This window comes from Molossus molossus, unplaced genomic scaffold (assembly GCF_014108415.1).
Source record: "Molossus molossus isolate mMolMol1 unplaced genomic scaffold, mMolMol1.p scaffold_m16_p_20, whole genome shotgun sequence".
In the NCBI taxonomy this organism is placed as follows: domain Eukaryota; kingdom Metazoa; phylum Chordata; class Mammalia; order Chiroptera; family Molossidae; genus Molossus; species Molossus molossus.
The window spans coordinates 26919799-26936407 of NW_023425356.1; the positions used below are offsets into that span (position 1 = coordinate 26919799).

General features: G+C 49.6%; 1 protein-coding gene across 1 annotated transcript; it reads right to left on the reverse strand.

Moving 5' to 3' along the window:
• Positions 1-132: 132 nt before the first annotated feature.
• ANKRD35 (ankyrin repeat domain 35) lies at positions 133-15703 on the reverse strand. The gene is made up of 13 exons (XM_036273662.1): positions 15613-15703; positions 9561-9691; positions 8793-8881; positions 8397-8461; positions 7108-7165; positions 6851-6921; positions 6431-6537; positions 5432-5613; positions 4834-4871; positions 2682-4679; positions 1123-1212; positions 810-875; positions 133-230 (listed from the first exon to the last, which is right to left on the reverse strand). Exons 1-13 carry the CDS (start codon positions 15649-15651, stop codon positions 171-173), a joined length of 2994 nt encoding a protein of 997 aa, XP_036129555.1. The 5' UTR covers positions 15652-15703; the 3' UTR covers positions 133-170.
• Positions 15704-16609: the final 906 nt, after the last annotated feature.

Genomic DNA, 16609 nt, shown 5'->3' on the forward strand with positions numbered 1-16609 from the left:
TGCGGCCCACAGGACTCCCCAGTGTCAGCCACCACTTGGGACAAAAGGAGACTCCAATTCCCATCCTTAAACCTCCTTTCCCAAGTCCTTCCTCCAAGCTCCTTCCCTCATCAGCCTCAGCCCACAACTCACAGGAGAGGACTCCCAGACCCCTCAGGGCCCGTGCCGCCTCACTCCTGCAGGCTGAGGATTCGCAGCAGTGTGCTGTATACATCTTGTTCCATGTAGCCCTGTGGGGGGCAGGAAAGAAACAAAGAGAGATGAAGAACAGAAAATGGAGAGAGACAGGTGAGGGAATGGCTCTGTGGCATGGCGGAATGCTGTTGGCTAACTATGAGCCCTCACTTAAATGGTTTTGAACCTCTCCTTGGCTCTTTCCTAATCTTTTCAAGGAAGAGAATGATGTTTGCTTTTCAGGAATGTGTGAGGGTTACAGCTGTGAGTCTGAAACAAAGCACCAGCTACACAATAAGTGTTAGATTCTTTGTAGTTATTATTCCTAATGGAGGAGCAAGCCACCACCTTGTCTTCCTTGGTGAGGGATAGGCTGGCCTAGGAGGGAACTGAGAAAAGGCATAAGGGACAGGAAAAGGCTTTCCAATGGATCAGGGAATTGAAAAGGGGGGACAAACACCTCTCCCCCCGTCACATTCACATACAACTTCTCTTGATCTACCTCAGGCAATCCAGAGGCCTGGCACTGGAACATCTCAAGTCTAGCTTTCTGAGAAATGACACATCTGTACATGTAAGAAAAGGGACCCCAAATGCAACAGTCCCTGCCCAACTCTCCCTCCGCTTATGCTTACCTGAGCAGCATTCAGCAGATGGTTCCTATACGTAGAGATGATGTCTTCGTGGTTCTTCTGAGAATTCTGGGAGTGAGCATCGATGGGGGGTTATGTGCCTACCTACCTCCCATACTCACCGTGATCCCCCACGCATGAGGAATAGTAAAATTAAGTGATCAGCTGGGCCAGACCGTCTCCCTTGGCCTGTCGCTAGCCCAGCCTGGACCACTGCCTGAACAGGTCTCTGCGATGGCCAGACTGTCTCCCACCACCCTTGTACTGCCCGCCCTCTGACCCGGCCGTGGCCATTTCCCAAGGGGCCAAAACATGCCTGCAGCTGTGAGGCGAGGCAAGCATTTTCTCTCCGAGCTGCCAGGACTTCCTCTGACAGCTGCTCCAGCTTCTTCAACAGTTCCTTGATCTGAAGCCCAAGGGAAAGGAAACCAGTGAGGCCCAAGCCCTTTCCCACCCCACCACCATCCAGGGTCACGCTCAGCTTCCTTTCGCTGAGCATGTACTATGTGGCAGATGCTTTTACACACCTCGTCTCCTTTAACACTCAAAACAGCTCTACTTCTGTTCTGAGAAGCACACCACGTCTCTGAAGGAAGTATTATTGTTCACATTTTGTAGATAAAGAGCCTGAGTTAAATAATTTGTCAAAATCATATAGTTAATAAGTGATGACATATGACTTGAACCAAGATCTTTTTAGATTCATGGCCCATGCTCTTAACTCTGCATTGGATCCTGAACTACTTCTGGCTGCTGAGCACTGAGCGAAACGGAGATGAGTTTTGTGGTTTGTGGGGCTCAGGCACAAATGTGGTTAATGATAACCAGCGGTCATAGGAATGGTGGGAGTAAGAGTAAAAAAAAAATAACTGATTGCGTACTTACCATTTTCAAAAATTTATGCTGAGTATTTATATGCTCCCTGTATTTCTGAACCATATATTTGATCATGTACACAAATTTGAATGAGAAGTCTGAATTCATTTCACAGGTAAAGTTCTAGAGTTGCTAGATTCATTTGTAAATTGTTTTGTTTTTTCAATTCATAAAACATGCCCCTGGAAGCATGTAGACTGGAGTCAGTTTTGGAGCAATTGTTAGGAAACGGGTATCTAACACGGTGGTTTTCAAACTTGTTTTCTTAGCATTGGTGCTCTCTATGCCAATGGAAATCTTTTGTAGATGCTAAAGTGGGAGGGGAGAAATGGACCTGTAGCTTAGTCTACTTTTCTTTTTCTTTTTTTAATCCTCACCTGAGAACACTTTTTGCATTTATCTTCAGATAGAGTGGGAAGGAGAGAGGGAGGAAGAGAGAGAGAAACATCGATGTGTCTCACATCAACTGGTTGCCACCCACACGACTCCAACCAGGGCTGGGGACAAACCATAACTGAGGTACGTGCCCTTAGCAGGAACCGAACTCAGGACTCTCTGGTCCATGGGCTGATGCTCTAACCGCTGAGCAAAACCTGCCAGGGCTTATCTACTTTTCTTAATCAGCCTTTGAGTCACATCCTCAGAACCCTAGCAGAACCACAGCGATCCACCATATTATCAGACCTGTTCTCAGGCTAATACATGATTTACATCAAAGTGCTAATAAACCATAGTACTCCACAGGTGGTAGCCCTGACCACCTTGCTTCTAAACCCAGAGTCCCAAATTTTAATACCAAAGCCCCTTCTTTCCTCTATTTATACCTCACCTCCCATCTTCACCCCAAACCACCTTAGACTCAGAGAACCAAGTGTGGTCCTTGCAAATGATGGATGTTCTGTTTGGAGGTATTAATCTGACTAACCAAAAGTAGATGCAGGTTAGCAAACCCCAAGGAAACCTTGCCCACTGCTCCCTACCGCTGCCTGATCTGATCACCTTGGCCTCCTTGTCCTGGCAAGCGCGCAGAAGACGCTCTATCTTCTCTTTCAGCAGCTCCACTGTTTTCTCAAACTGCTCTGAGCGCCCACGCATCTCGCTGGCCTGGCGCTCCTGTTCGGCGGCCCTGGCAGCCAGGTCCCTGTTCCTGCAGCGCTCCTCCGCCACAGCCTCCTGCAGCCGGCCCATCTCCCGGCAGGCCGTGTTATACTTTTCCAGCAGAGCCTTCAGCTCCTGGCCCCAAGCCTGGGCCTGGGCCACCAGCGAGCCCCGGGTTTTCTCATGCTGCCGCAGGCTAGCGGCCTCCCGGGCCCTCAGCTCAGCCACTTCCTCGGTTGCCTGGTAGAGAAGCTTCTTCAGCTTCCCGATCTCCTGGCTCTTCCCACTCATTGTGGCCTGAACGGCCCGCAGCTCTTCCTCCAGCTTCCCCAAGTCTTCCTCTAAAGCGGCCACTTCAGGGGAAGCTGGCATCTTTGATGAGGTGCCTGGCTCCTGACAGGAGGCCGGGGATGCCCGCAGCTGCTGGTTTTCCTTCTCCAGCCTAGCCAGCACCTGCTGGGCCTCACAGTGCCTGGCTACCAGGGTGCTGACGCAGGCCTGCAGCTCCTCCAGAGGCTCAGTACCTGAGCCACAGGCACTCCCCTTGCCCACCAGGTCTGGGGGCAGGCAGTCCCACAGCCCTCGGAGGCCACTGCTCTGGGAAGCCAGGTGCTTCTGCAACTTCTCGGTGGCTTCCTTCTCCAGGGCCAGTTCGTCTGTCAGCAGCCCCACACTCCTCCGCAACTGCTGGAGCTGGACCTGTGCCACTGGCTTGGGCACAAACTCCCGTTGCAGCCGCTGGTTCAGGGTCTGCAGCTCCCCCTGCAACCGCTGCCGCTCCCGCCCCAGCTCCCTCAACTCCTCTAGCAAGTTACTGTTGCTCGATCTCAGTGCTGACACCTCTTTCTCCAGTTGTCCCTTTGCCAGTCCTCCTCCAGGCATCTGTTCCCTGCCAGGGGTCCCCGTAGGCTCCGCAGGGGTCCCAGGAGCCCTTTCCTCCTTCCCTTCATCCTCTTTGATGGTTCCTGAGCCTGCCTTTGGGGTTCCTTCTCTAGGCTCCTGGGCAGGGGTCATAGGTTTCTCTTGCAGTCCCGCCTTTGCCCGATCCAGCCTCACCAGCACCTGCTCCAACCTAGCCTCCATCTTCTCCCTGGCAGCTGCTGCAGCCTCAGCCCGAGGTGCCCCCAGAACCCCCTCCAGGACCGGTCTTGACAAAGCCCCCAGGGCTGCATCCTTTTCTTTCCACACGGCAGCCAGATCCTCGCTCAGTTGTAGCAGAAGCTGGTTCATGGCTGCTGTGCCCACCACTTCGGCCACTGTGTCTGTTGGTTCAGCCCCTGGGACCTGCAGCCTCTCTTTCTGGCCGGCATGCAGCTGGTCAGTATGATCAGGGCCCAGGGCCTGTCCACCACCAGTTGTCAGTTGCTGTCCTGTGGCTTTCCCCTTTATCTCAGACACCGGGTTTTGGGGTGGCTCCTGTTCTGGTTGGGACCTTCCACCGGCTTCAGAATGGATCTTCCCTGGGGCTGAATCTTCAGTCTTCTTGGAAGCTAAGGCTGTGGCCGCCGCTGCTGCCTGCTGCTGCCTCTTTAGCTCTTGTATGCGCTCAGCCAGCAGGTCCAGGGGACAACCCTGCTCCATGCCATCTCCTCCAGGACGGATACTAGAACTCTGCCCTCCTGGAGCTCTGGGCTCTTGGGCGAGCAGGAGCCCCAGCTCCTGCACCTGTTCTCGAATCTGGTTCTCCAGGCCCAGGTAGGCTGCAGCTTGAGCTTTACAGTCTTCTGTCTTTTGTACCAGCTCCTGCTCCAGCTGAGAAACCTTTCTCTGCCCCTCTTCATACTTCCCCCTCCACTCCTCTGAGGATGCGTCTTCATGCTCCTCTTCCTGCTCCTCTTTGGGCTCTGCTCCCTGTGCGCTCGTAGGTGGAGACCCCACCTGAGGTTCAGATGGAGAGGCCTATGTAGAAAACAGAACAGTGAAGTCAAGCCAGGCAGCTAGGAGGGCCTTTCTTCTTTTACACCATCTTGACGCCCCCATGAATCACTGCCTGGGAGGTATTCCAGTGGGGTGGCCTGGGGGGGGTCAGAAGGGGAGGCACTCAGAGTCTTACCTTAGATGTAACATCTGGGTGTTGAACTAGCCCCTGACCTATATGAAAAGACATGAGGAAAATGAGAGCAAAGACGAGTGGTCCTCAGTGTCATAACCCTTACTACGCATGTCTCCCTGAAGCCAGGAGCCACTCCTGTTCAATCAGCAACCTTGGTTCCCTATCCCAGGGATATGCCAGTTCATCTGTTTTGTTCACTCCTTTACTGGACACTGTACCAGGCACTGTTGTAGGCACCAGGACATTAATGGTGAACAAAACAGAAAGGGCCTGTCATCTGAGGGGCTACAGTCTACTAGGGGAGAGAGACTGACTGGGAAACCACCCCAAGAGATGTGCAGTTACAGCTCAGAAATACCAGCAATAGTACTAACCAGAGTTGCCTGTAATGAGAGACAAGGCTTCATTAAGAAACTTTGTGACCATGTTTTTGGGAATTTGGGGTCACCTCATAGTAGCAGCAATAAATAAGTCAACTCTTGACTGAAGTGACAATTATTTGTCAGATGGATTATTTCCATGGGGACAAATGGATTGTAAGAAGCCTCTTTGAGCTATCAAGGAACATCTTGAAGTTACAAAAGGGAACTGGCTTTACCTCCCCGCCGCCAGTGCATGGCCTGCTGCAGCAGCTTGCACAGGGCCTGGTCTTGTGTGCGCAGACCATAGTACAGGGCGTCGTGCCCCGTGCTGTCCACAAGCCCCACGTCCGCGCCATGGCTCAGGAGCAGTTCGGCCACTTCGGCGCTGCCTTTCTCACAGGCCAGGATCAGAGCCGATCTGTGAGTTAGGACAAATCTGAGCATAATCTTTCCCCCCAAATCCAGGGGTCCTGGTTCCAGAAAGTCCACCTGTAGGATCAGCTCTCACTCTGTGTGGGCAGGAGAACCACCAACCAACACCAGCCAGTGACAAAGCATTAGGCCGACCAGAACTTTGCAAATGTCATTCCTTGAAGCTGAAGCATCAGGAAGCAGGGAGCAATGGAAAGGGCTTCAGGTTGCTCTGCTTTATATATTAAGGTTCTGCATAAATTCTTTATTGAAAAAAAGGATTCCAGTGCTTAGAAGATAATTTGAAAACCAGTAAATTAAACAAATGCGTCCAGAGGTATTGATTCTACTTCCAGAGTCATCTACATGAGGAAGAGTACGGTGACAGTAGCAGAATAAAAAATATAAGGAGCCTGGCTGGTGTGGCTCAGGGGTTGAGCATCGACCCATGCATCAAGAGGTCACCGGTTCAATTCCTGGTCAGGACACATGCCCAGGTTGTGGGCCAAATCCTCAGTGAGGGGCATGCAGTAGGCGGCCAATCCATGTTCTCTCTCATCGATGTTTCTATCTCTCTCCCTCTCCCATCCTCTCCCTCTAAAATCAATAAAAAATAAAAAATAAAAGCATAAGGAAGACTCCCTCAACTTCTCGAGAGGAAAGCAGTGAAGCAGCAGGCAGACTCTTCTACACCACCGCTCGGAAGGAAGGAGAGAGGAACACAGAGGCCAACCTGCCCTCTCACACGCTTTGCTCAGCGGTTCCTTCCTAGAGGGGTCAGGTCTGGATCTGGGGTTTGGGGTGGGAAGATGGGCAATGCTCACTTGTCATCCTTGTCCGTGACATTAACCCGGGCACCTCTCTGCAGTAACTGTGAGCAGATGGCTGCGTGGCCACCCAGCGAGGCAATCATCAAGGGTGTACGTCCACCCTGCACAGATTGAGGAAAGAGGGTTAATGAGAAGCCAGGGGAGCCAGGGGTTTGACACAATCCTACCAACTCCCCTCCCCACACCTCTCCAGGAAAAAAAAAAAAAAAACAGTCTTGGGACTAGGTAGTCCTTTTCGAAGAGTTCAAAGCTCTCCAGAAGATAAGGCTTCACCTCTCTGTGAAGAGGAGGGGTGGGTGTGGGAAGAGAAGGTGGTGCTGCACAACCCCTGGTCACAGACTTAGCCAATCCGGCTCAGAGAGAGCAGCAGCCTTCCTGTGGAGGGCACTGCACAGTGGTCCAGCTGATACTCACATTGTCCAGGACGTCCAGGAAGGCCTCATGGTCACACAGCAGGAGCACACTTGAAGCACAGCCAGAGGAGGCTGGGAGGGTCGAGGGATGGTTGGGTTAAAGGGAAGCAGGAAGTACATCTACTCCGATCATGAGCCAACGTCCCCTCCAACCATTTTAGTTATCAGCACTGCTCTTTCCACCAAATGTTACCCTCCCCTCCCTTCTGACCCTGGAGTCCCTGCAGCCCCATTTCCCAGCAGTCCCCTGGCACGTACCTGCCCAGTGCAATGGACTACGATTCTCCGCATCCACAGCATCTTCATTGGCACCATGCTGTAAAGAGCCACAAAGGGGAGCAGCATGAAACATGGTGTTAACGTTCTCGTCCCATACCCACTGTTGGGTCCCCAGCTTCTCGGTTACTATGGGGAGGGGTGGGATGACCATGGCTTGTCCAACTTCTAGGCAAGCCCAATCCGCTTCTTACAGCGATAGGCAGCCTTGACTTTCAACCCCGGTTCTTAAACCTAGGGCCTAAGAAAAGTCAGATTATAGATAAATAAACACACTAGGGAAAATAACTCCTGAATCTGTGACTGGTCCTTTAGGATCATCATTGGGAAACTCGGAAAGGGGTGGGGAGGACACAAGCAGAATGGCCATCAGCCCAGTGGCGTGTTGAACTGTGCCTTTTGTACTTTTGGAGACTTATTTATAAATCTTATGTCACCCTACCTGGTTTGGCTCAGGGGTTGGAACATCAGCCCGTGGACCAATGAGACCCAGGTTCAATTCCGGCCAAGGGCACGCACCTTGGTTTCAGTTCATCCCTGGCCCTGGTTCATGCGAGATGCAACCAGTCTATATGCCCCTCTCATGTCGATGTTTCTCTCCCTCTTCCTCCCTCCATCCGAAGATAAATGGAAAAATATCCTCGGTTGAGGATTAAAAAAAAAAAATGACCCAGTCAGTGTGGCTCAGTGGTTAAGCATTGACCCATGCACCATGAGGTTGGTCAGGGCACATGTCCAAGTTGTGGGCCCAATCCCCAGTGGGGGGCATGCAGGAGATGGCCAATCGATGTTCTCTCTCATTAATGTTTCTATCTCTCTCTCCCTCTCCCTTCCTCTCTCTCTAAGCAATAAAAAAAGAAAAAAATGTCCACATGTCTTTTCAGGTGTATATTTCTCTTTGTGCTCTTAGACTACAAACACCTCAAAAACAGACGGTAGGATTTCGGTTTAATTTGAAAATCTCTGCCCTCCTTCTGCCTGCCCATCATCATCACAGCTGCTAGTCTCCGAAGTGGCTCTGCCAACGGCAGTCAGTCCCTGGCAACTCTGTTTTATGACCTGCCCTCAAGGGCGGCATTAAGTGTGGTGTCTGCACATAGTAGGTGTCAGATGAATGTTTGTGAATTAAAGGATAAATTATTACCAGCTCTCTTACTGGGGATGAGAGTGGTATATTTGATCAAATATTGCTTGTGACTTCAAGACAAAGTTAGGAGACTCTGGGTCTGCTTCTTCCCTTCACAGGAGTAGTATCAAAGGGTTGCTCGTACCTGGAGCAGGACCTTGACACATTGTGGCTGGCAGGAGATGGTGGCCAAGTGCAGGGCGGTGCTTCCTGGAAAGAGAAAGAGGGGGAAGAGAGGTAGGTGGCCCTAAGCATACCAATGACTCACAGGGAGGGAAGGCAAGAGACGCACAGATAATCAAAGGGAGATTAGAGAGAGAAGCTCTCAGCCATGTGGGGCCAGAAATTCCTGTTCCCCAAGCAGCTGGTACACGGGGTGGAGGTGGGAGGTGGGTGAAGTATACCCAGCTTGCAGGGAGGGGAACCTCTGGAAGGATGCTGGCCAGACTTTATGAGAAAAGAAGCTGGGGGCTGCAGTGGGGACCTCCAGCAGGGCCCAGGACTGGCCCCCACTGCCGCTGCACGGCCCAGTCGGACTCACCGTCCTCATTCTTGCTGTTGATGTCAGCCCCGTTTGCAAGCAGTATGGTCAGACATTCTGTCAGGCCTTTGGAGGCTGCCAGATGAAACCTGCAGGAGGAGGAAGGGACCAGGGGCTGAGGAACGGGAGAATCTTAATAACCTTAATCATCACTGCCTGCTATACTCTCTAACCCCAAAGCCAATCCCAAAAGCAGAGAGGAAAACTCTCCTGGCCTGACTCACTGAGAAAGAGGAGGCTATATGGCCGACTATCATAAAGTCTGGGAAGCTGGAAGCAATCTCAGACGACTGCAGGGGTGTCCAGGACGCTTACCAGACTGGAAGTGTCACAGAAAGAGTCAGCCAGACCAGAGCACAGGGCTGACCAGGGCAGAGACAAAGGGTAATATCCCTCTTGTCCTACTTACTCCTTCTAGACATGTGACTCTTGCGGCTATCACTTCATTCTGAATTTCCCGAGTGCACACACCCTCCTCTTTGCGCAATGAAGAAATACTCGATTCAGTTTACATATCACTTTTCTGTTTGTTTCATGGGCTTTATGTCCTTTTTTAGTCAGTTTTGTCGATGTGGGTTGTGAGGTGGATGGAGCTCAGGGACAGTATCTTCTTTTCTCACTCTGTGCTGCACTCGATATGTAGCAAAGATTTATGAAGACAAAAGGGGCTCTGGAGGTGTAGGCATTCCCTGGTCCTATAACATATTGGTATTGGGAGTTTTCAAAGAGAATCACATACCAAAGAGGGGGTCAGGGGGACTGACTTACGGGGACTGGCCATTTGAGTCTAGCTTGGTGGGTCGAGCAGACTTTCTGGAGGCCAGGGCAGCCACGCGCCCCACGTCCCCCCGCTGCACTGCCTCCAGCAGCTTCTGATCACGGCGGTTCCATCTCTCCACCTGGTTCAGAGCCCCACATTGTGTGATTTAGGTGGGGGTGGATGGAGAAAAGAAAGAAGGAGATGGTTAGGAAATGCCGCGCAAGGGGGATGGAGCATCCCTGAGGTCCATTCCGCGTTCCACAAGTCACTCAGCCTAGCATATAGTCCTTCTTAGGAGGACAGTTCAATAGTCACCTATTCTCTGCCACCAAGAACTACTTATGGTTATTTCCAGCCCTGGATCAAAAGGTGCTAAATGAAAACTCATTTTTGAGTGCTAGATGCAGAGTATTTCAAACGTCTTTTGAGTCATCATTATGATGATTGTTGTTAGGTGCACAATCTCAGAGCAATCCTAGCCATGACTCCTTTCCCTTTTGCTCTCTAGGTTTTGCTGAGCAAACTGAACCAAACTGACCACTCCTGATTGGGCTCACGTTACCTCCCAGCTTCCCCTGCTGCTCTGCTTTTTGTCGGCAGATATTTGAGAAATCAAGGCACCTTGCTTCAGGTCACAGCCACGAGTGCAAATACCTAGCCATACCTTCTCTACCCATCAGCATTGGGCCCCAAAACTGGGAGGAGAAACACAGAGTTTCTGTTTCCCCAGCTTATAGCTTTGCCCATTACCTAGTTACTCTTCCCTTCCACAGGAGTAACAGCCAAAAGGCAAATACAGGTCTCTAGCTAGGTTTGAGGAGGCAGCAAGAGGCCTCTCCCCTTCTCCTCCCTTCCCTCCCTCCTCTTTTCCTAGCAGGGAGCAGCTGTCCCAGATAAAGCCACACCTGGACATGCATTGTTCTATCATTCCAGCTTGACTTTTCCCAGCTGATGGAGTAATTACAATAATTGAAGTATCACAGGGTGTGAAAGAGAGAGCTGTGTAAAAATACCACAGAAAAGCCTGGTTTGACCCAGAGAAGGGAAAGGAAAGGGAAAAAGAGGAAGAAAGGATGCTTCATCAGCAGGCCTGAGTTCAGGGTCTAGTTCAGCTCCTTTCTCAGCTGTGTGACCCAGACTAAGCCATTAAACACCTCTAACCTGTTTCCTCATCTATAAAATGCGGGAAATAATAACTACCTCCTGTAGTGAGTATTAAATGAACTAATGTATATAAAATCTCTTTGTAAATGGTGAAGAGCTGTACAAGTGTATGGCATCCTTACAACAAAACAGGAAGTGATGGGGGATTGGTGGTAGCACATGGCATTTTATGAGGTGTAATCTCAACACGGAAGAGGTTATGGGAAGAGGTGGAAAAAATATGGAGTCAATGGAAGCCAAATAACTCATTTTCAAATACTGTTTACATAGCCAGGGCAAGTTATTCATCAAAAACAGGAAAGATTTTAAATGCCCCAACAATAAAATTATCGAGGGTAGATGGATTCTGAGGTAAGACTCCAGTACAGCATTTGTAATTCCTCATAGCCCTTTCGAGTGCTATTTCAACCAGCTTCTCAACATCCCTGGGAAGTAATTAGGGCTGATATTATTTTATCTATTTGACAGAAGTAACTGAAGCACATGGAGGTTAAATAACTGTGCAGAGACGCACCAGAAAATGGTAGGAAAATTGAGATTAGAACCCAGGCCACCTGGTGCCCTATACTAGTTCTCACCACCAGAGCACACGACTACAGAGCGATAAAAAGACATTTTACTTATTTCCAAATGAACAGTCTAAGACTGCCTCCAGGGCAAAGCCACCCACTCTCAGACGCTACTTTTCTGCACAGAGAGTCTCCAAACAGGTTAATTCTCAAAGGACAAAATAAGCAAAATGACGGCTCCACATACCGACAGACTGAGATGTGAGAACACGTTATCCAATGTCTCTTGGGTGCCAGGTCACCCTCAGAAAAGGCAGAGAACTAGAACTATGCCTCCAGCACAGGACACTGCCATCAGCTGACCTCAATGTCAAGTCCTCTGTTTAAAATCCTGATTCTTGTGGAATATAATGAACATAACAGTCTGAGGAATAGGGTAGACCCAGAAACATGGAAGTAGGGTACAGACTGACAACCCTCAGAAGAGAGGATGGTGGGGGAGGGAAGAAATCAACCAGAGAACTTATATGCATGTACGCATAACCAATGGACATGGACAACAAAGCCGAGGACGGGGTGGGGAGGATGGGGAGGAGGGTGTCAATGGGGTAAAAAAGGAGAAACATCTGTAACAAAAATAAAATACAAAATAAATAAATAAATAAATAAATAAATAAATAAATAAATAAATAAAATAAAATAAAATCCCGATTCTAACGTTCTAGCCTTGTGAATTTAGGCATGTACAAACTTCTCAGAACATCAGTTTCTAAATGATACAACATCATAGAAAGCACCTAGCTCTGTGTCTGTCACATAGTAGGCACACAATAAATGTTAGTTCCAATCCCCATCCTTTCTAGACTTGTTGGGCACATTTTAGATGTTCCTGGGCTCAGAATTATCCATACAGGGGAGTAGGAGGAAGGGATCTTACTCATATCAGCCAATGCTTAACAGCCAGGCTGTAGAGATGGTAAAGGTGTTTCCTAGCAAAGTAGACACTTTCCTTTCCAGCTCGATAGTTCTAAATCTACTGATTCACTTCCTATAATCTTGTTATAGTAAGAAGAATTTAGAATAGGTGGAAATTCTTCATGACCAAACTCCTGCAGAGTTAGGGTGGAAAAAGTCAGAAATATGCTACTAAATTCCAGTCCCCTGCTCACCCAGCACCTTGGGAAACAGGCACTGGATTACCATCACAGCCTCAAGGGAGCAATTACCAAATTAGTCAGCAGATTCAAATTCAACAATAAGCTTTGTATTTCCGTAGTTAATACGAGGGGGCCTTTGTAAAGGTAATTGCAATTTCTCCTTATCTCCGGCTGGGTGCCAATAAGCTTCCTGTCAAGATGGAGAACACCAAAGGTACAGGAAGAGTGGCTGTAGGACAGGTGAATGGAAATGGAAAGGCTGAAGGAACCAGGAGCTGACTCAATTTTTAACATGCAATTTATATTTCTCTAAGCTGATTTAGTTCCAACTGTGTAAAGCTATTTTCTGGTCTACTTCCTTCAAAGGCATCCTTTACTTGACTAAAATAAAATGAGATTATAAAAGCTGGGTTTTTGTCTATTTGTTGAATTTCCTATATTCTGAATAACTTAGATTAATTTTAAAATGATCAGGCCCTGACCCTGGCTGGTATGACTCAGTGGTTAGAGCATTGGCCCACACACTGAAGGGTTTCCCTTGGGTTTGATTCCGGGTCAATGACATGTACCTGGGTTTCGGGTTCCATCCCTGGTCTGGTTGGGGCATGTGCAGGAGGCAACCAATCTATGTGTCTCTCTCACACTGATGTTTCTCTCTCTCTCTCTCTCTCTCTCTCTCTCTCTCCTCCCTTCCTCCCTCCCTTCCACTCTCTCTAAAAATCAATGGAAAAAATACCCTCAGGTGAGGATTAACAAAGAATAAAATTTTTAAAAATTATCAGGCCCTGGCAGGTGTGGCCAAGAGGTCACCAGTTGATTCTCAATCAGGACACATGCCTGGGTTGTGGGCTTGATTCCCAGTAGTGGGGGGGGAAGGAGGGTGCATTAATGTTTCTCTCTCTCCCTCTCCCTTCCTCTCTCTCTAAAAATTAATTTAAAAATCTTAAACTAAAATAAAATGATCAGTGATTTTTCAGGACCCAGGGGTAGGGAGTGGGGATAGGCACAGAATCTTCCAGTGTGACCGGGAAGCCAGGCTTTGGGAGTGGCCAGGAAGGTTGTCTCTGATGAATGGGTCCAGAGTAATTAGCTATTCAGAGTGTGAAGAAATTTATCTTAAGAAGTATGAGGGCCCTGGCCAGTTTGGCTCAGCGGTTAGAGCGTTGGCCTGCGGTCCAGAGAGACCTGGGTTTGATTCCCGCTAAGGGCGCGTACCTTGGTTACAGTTTGTCCCCGGCCCTGGTGGCAGCCACTCGATGTGTCCCTTTCACGTCGATGTTTCTCTCTCTCTCTTCCTCTCTCTCCTTCCCACTCTATCTGAACAAAAAATTTAAAAAAATGTCCTCGGATGAGGATAAAAAAAAAGAAGTATGAGGAAGTTTTATGAGGAAACAATTTGCAACTGAAACTCACCTATTATCAAGCTTTTTGTGATCCCAGCCTGACTGACAAAACAGTTTCCTTCCAGCTTGACAGTTCTAAATCCACCCAACTTACTTCCTATAATCTTGTTATACTAAGAAGAGTTTAGAATGGGTAGAAATTCTTCATGGACAAAACTTTGTACAGCTGGGATGAAGGACAGAGGAATACTTTCAAATTCTAACATCCAATCTATTGCCCACCCTAGCATCTTGGAAAGGAGGCACTGACCAAGGGTTGGAGAATCAGGTAGAAGGAACATGCAGACTCCACAAATCTGAATGGGAAGAGCAATGAGGAGGATTTTCAGTAACCAGGGAAGAGTCCATGTGAATAAGAAAACCATTATGAGTTAACACAGAGTCTGGGTAGCCTCCATTTCTGGTACTCATCATAGTCAGTCAGTGAATGCCATTTGATTGTTTGGTCAATGTGTAGAAACTAAGGGGCGAAGCAAATGTAAGTGGGACAAGGACAGGCCTCAACAGAGTTCCTGTTATTGCCTCACGGCGCTTGTAGGCTTCTGTGGCCTGCCCATGCAGAGTGCACCAAACATTTCTCATGTTTGCTTAGGAATGACGTCAGTAAGTCAGTTTAGGCTAAGCAACTTCAATACATAATTCCATTCTCTGCAGAAAATGTCATCCACAGATTGGTCTCTCTGTAAGAGATCGTCAGAGAAGAAACTATACCCTCCCTAAGCCACCACCTTCTGTAATCTTCCTTGTGTTTTGCTCTGGGAGAACATGGGGAATAGAGTGACTTCTGCTGGGAATTCTCAGACTGAATCCATTCTCCTCTTCTCATCACCACCTTTCCCCAACTCAGTCAAAGGAAGCAGAGAGTATAAATGCTAAAGAACTGGGTGAGGGTTTAGAATAAAGGAAGCTTCTAGGGAGAAGCAGGTAGAAGGCCTTGACTCTCCCAACAACCAGTCTGATGACCAGACATTGCAGTGAATTAGAAAGGGTGAATTCTGCAGATACCTTAGCTAGGTCCGTGGGAAGCAGCCAGGCAAATGCGCCTTCTCTGGCAATGCCTTCAGGCTCGCCAGATGGTAAGATTAACCCACCGAGAGTAGGCAGGTTGGGACAAAAGGGGGAAAAGTGGGGTTGAACAACCACTGAGCAGAGATGGGCAGAAGTTGAAGGGGAGAACAGGAGAAGGCTGCTGTTGTGGGAGCACCAGTTAGAAAGGGGTTTGGAGCGATATCTGAGAGCTAGTGATAATGAGAAAATGGGCGGGGAAGTGGCATGGGTGAGATAGGTGCAAGGATAGAGAAGACTCTAAAGGGCTAGGGTAAGGTACAGGCCTGGGAGTACTTCTTAGGCTGAGAGAAAACAGCAAGAACAGGACCATATGGAGGGGAGGGTTGTGAGAACAGTACAGGGCTGCAAAATGGGATTGTGGGGCAGGAAACAGAAAGGAACTTAGGGCTGAGCTGGGGCTGGGACAGGGAAAATGCTTGGAGATGGTTTAGCACGGATACACTGAGCAAAGGTAAAAAGGACAAAGCCTTCAGGAGGGGGCAAGGACTGCAGGAAACATAGAAAGTTGAGAGTGTAGGTGATAGGAGGACAAGAAAGGGCAGGGGAAAGAACCTTGGGGAAGTCAGAGGTTAGCTGGAGGCTGGGGGACAGTGTCTTGAGGAAGGCAGGACTGGCGGGCTGCATTGCGGGAAAGGAAGAGCTGGAAAGGCCAATAAAGAGAAAAGGCAAATGGTGCCTGGCGTGGGACCCAGGACTTGTGTCACCACAGGGCTTAGACCCTAGCCCCATACCCATACTCCCAGATATTCTGGCACCTACCGCCACCTGTGAGCTGGAGCAGGAGAAGATGCGCTTCATGGCCGGGGCCACGGCGGGGACGGGGACGCGCGGAGAGAGGGGCCACGGATTCCCGAACCCACTGAACTCAGTTGCTGCCGAGGGAAAGAAAGCTGTCAAAAGCAGAGCCGGACCCGCCCCCCAGGGCCCGCCCCGCTCAATCAGAGACAAGAATCCAGGGACTGGGCTTAAAACCCCGCCCCTGGCCCGGCCCCACTCCGCCGTTGCAGAGGCAAAAAGTCTGCAGTCTTCGTCTGCGACGAGGGCTTGGTCTCAAATCCCGCCCTCCCAACACCGAACCCGCCCCCAGCTCCGACCTGTTCAATCGTCGACGGAACCCGGCTGGCTTCGGCTGAAACTCCTCCCCCGGCCCCGCCCCGCCCCGCCCCGCCCGCGGTTCCAGGCGCAGCTCCGCCCCCAACCCTGCCTCAGCCCCGCCCCTCCGAGCGCCGCCGCAGGAGGCGGGCAGGTCCCGCTTCTCTCCCTGCACCCCGCTCTTGCCAACTGTCGCATTTCAACACTGGTGACGACGCTTTCATTAGATCCAGAAACTTTTGGCCAACTTAGTTTACCTCTGCTTCCTAACCCCATTCCTCGGCCAAAAACCCAGGCTCAAAAGAGGATTTGAAGGGAACAGTTTGGAAATGGGAGGAGATTGTCGTGTGGATGGTGCATGACTCGCCGCAACCTGGGGAACAAAGCTTGAGGGAACAGGGATCAAGTTTAACCTCCTAAAGTACCTGTAAATGAGAGAAGGGCAGAGGGAGAGGAGAAAAATTTTATTTTAAGCACATACCACCCCCTCCCCGTTCTTTAGGGGGAAAAAAAAAATTCTGCTCTTAAAACTCAAACTCGGCAATTCTGGTTGGAAGTCAGTCCCAGCCAACTGGTCTACCGCGGGGCCCTCGCAAGCCCTTTCAAACGTGTGAAAAAGCCTTATGGATGCAGCTCAAAGTCCTTAACGTGGTTTATAAGGCTC

Excerpts from the sequence above, each read along its gene's own strand:
- ANKRD35 (XM_036273662.1), bottom strand. The coding sequence starts at position 15,651 with ATGAAGCGCATCTTCTCCTGCTCCAGCTCACAGGTGGCG. Across the intron at positions 5,614-6,430 it reads GTCACGGACAAGGATGACAA|ATCGGCTCTGATCCTGGCCT; the intron begins GTGAGCATTGCC and ends CCTAACTCACAG. Across the intron at positions 4,680-4,833 it reads ACCCAGATGTTACATCTAAG|GCCTCTCCATCTGAACCTCA; the intron begins GTAAGACTCTGA and ends TTTTCTACATAG.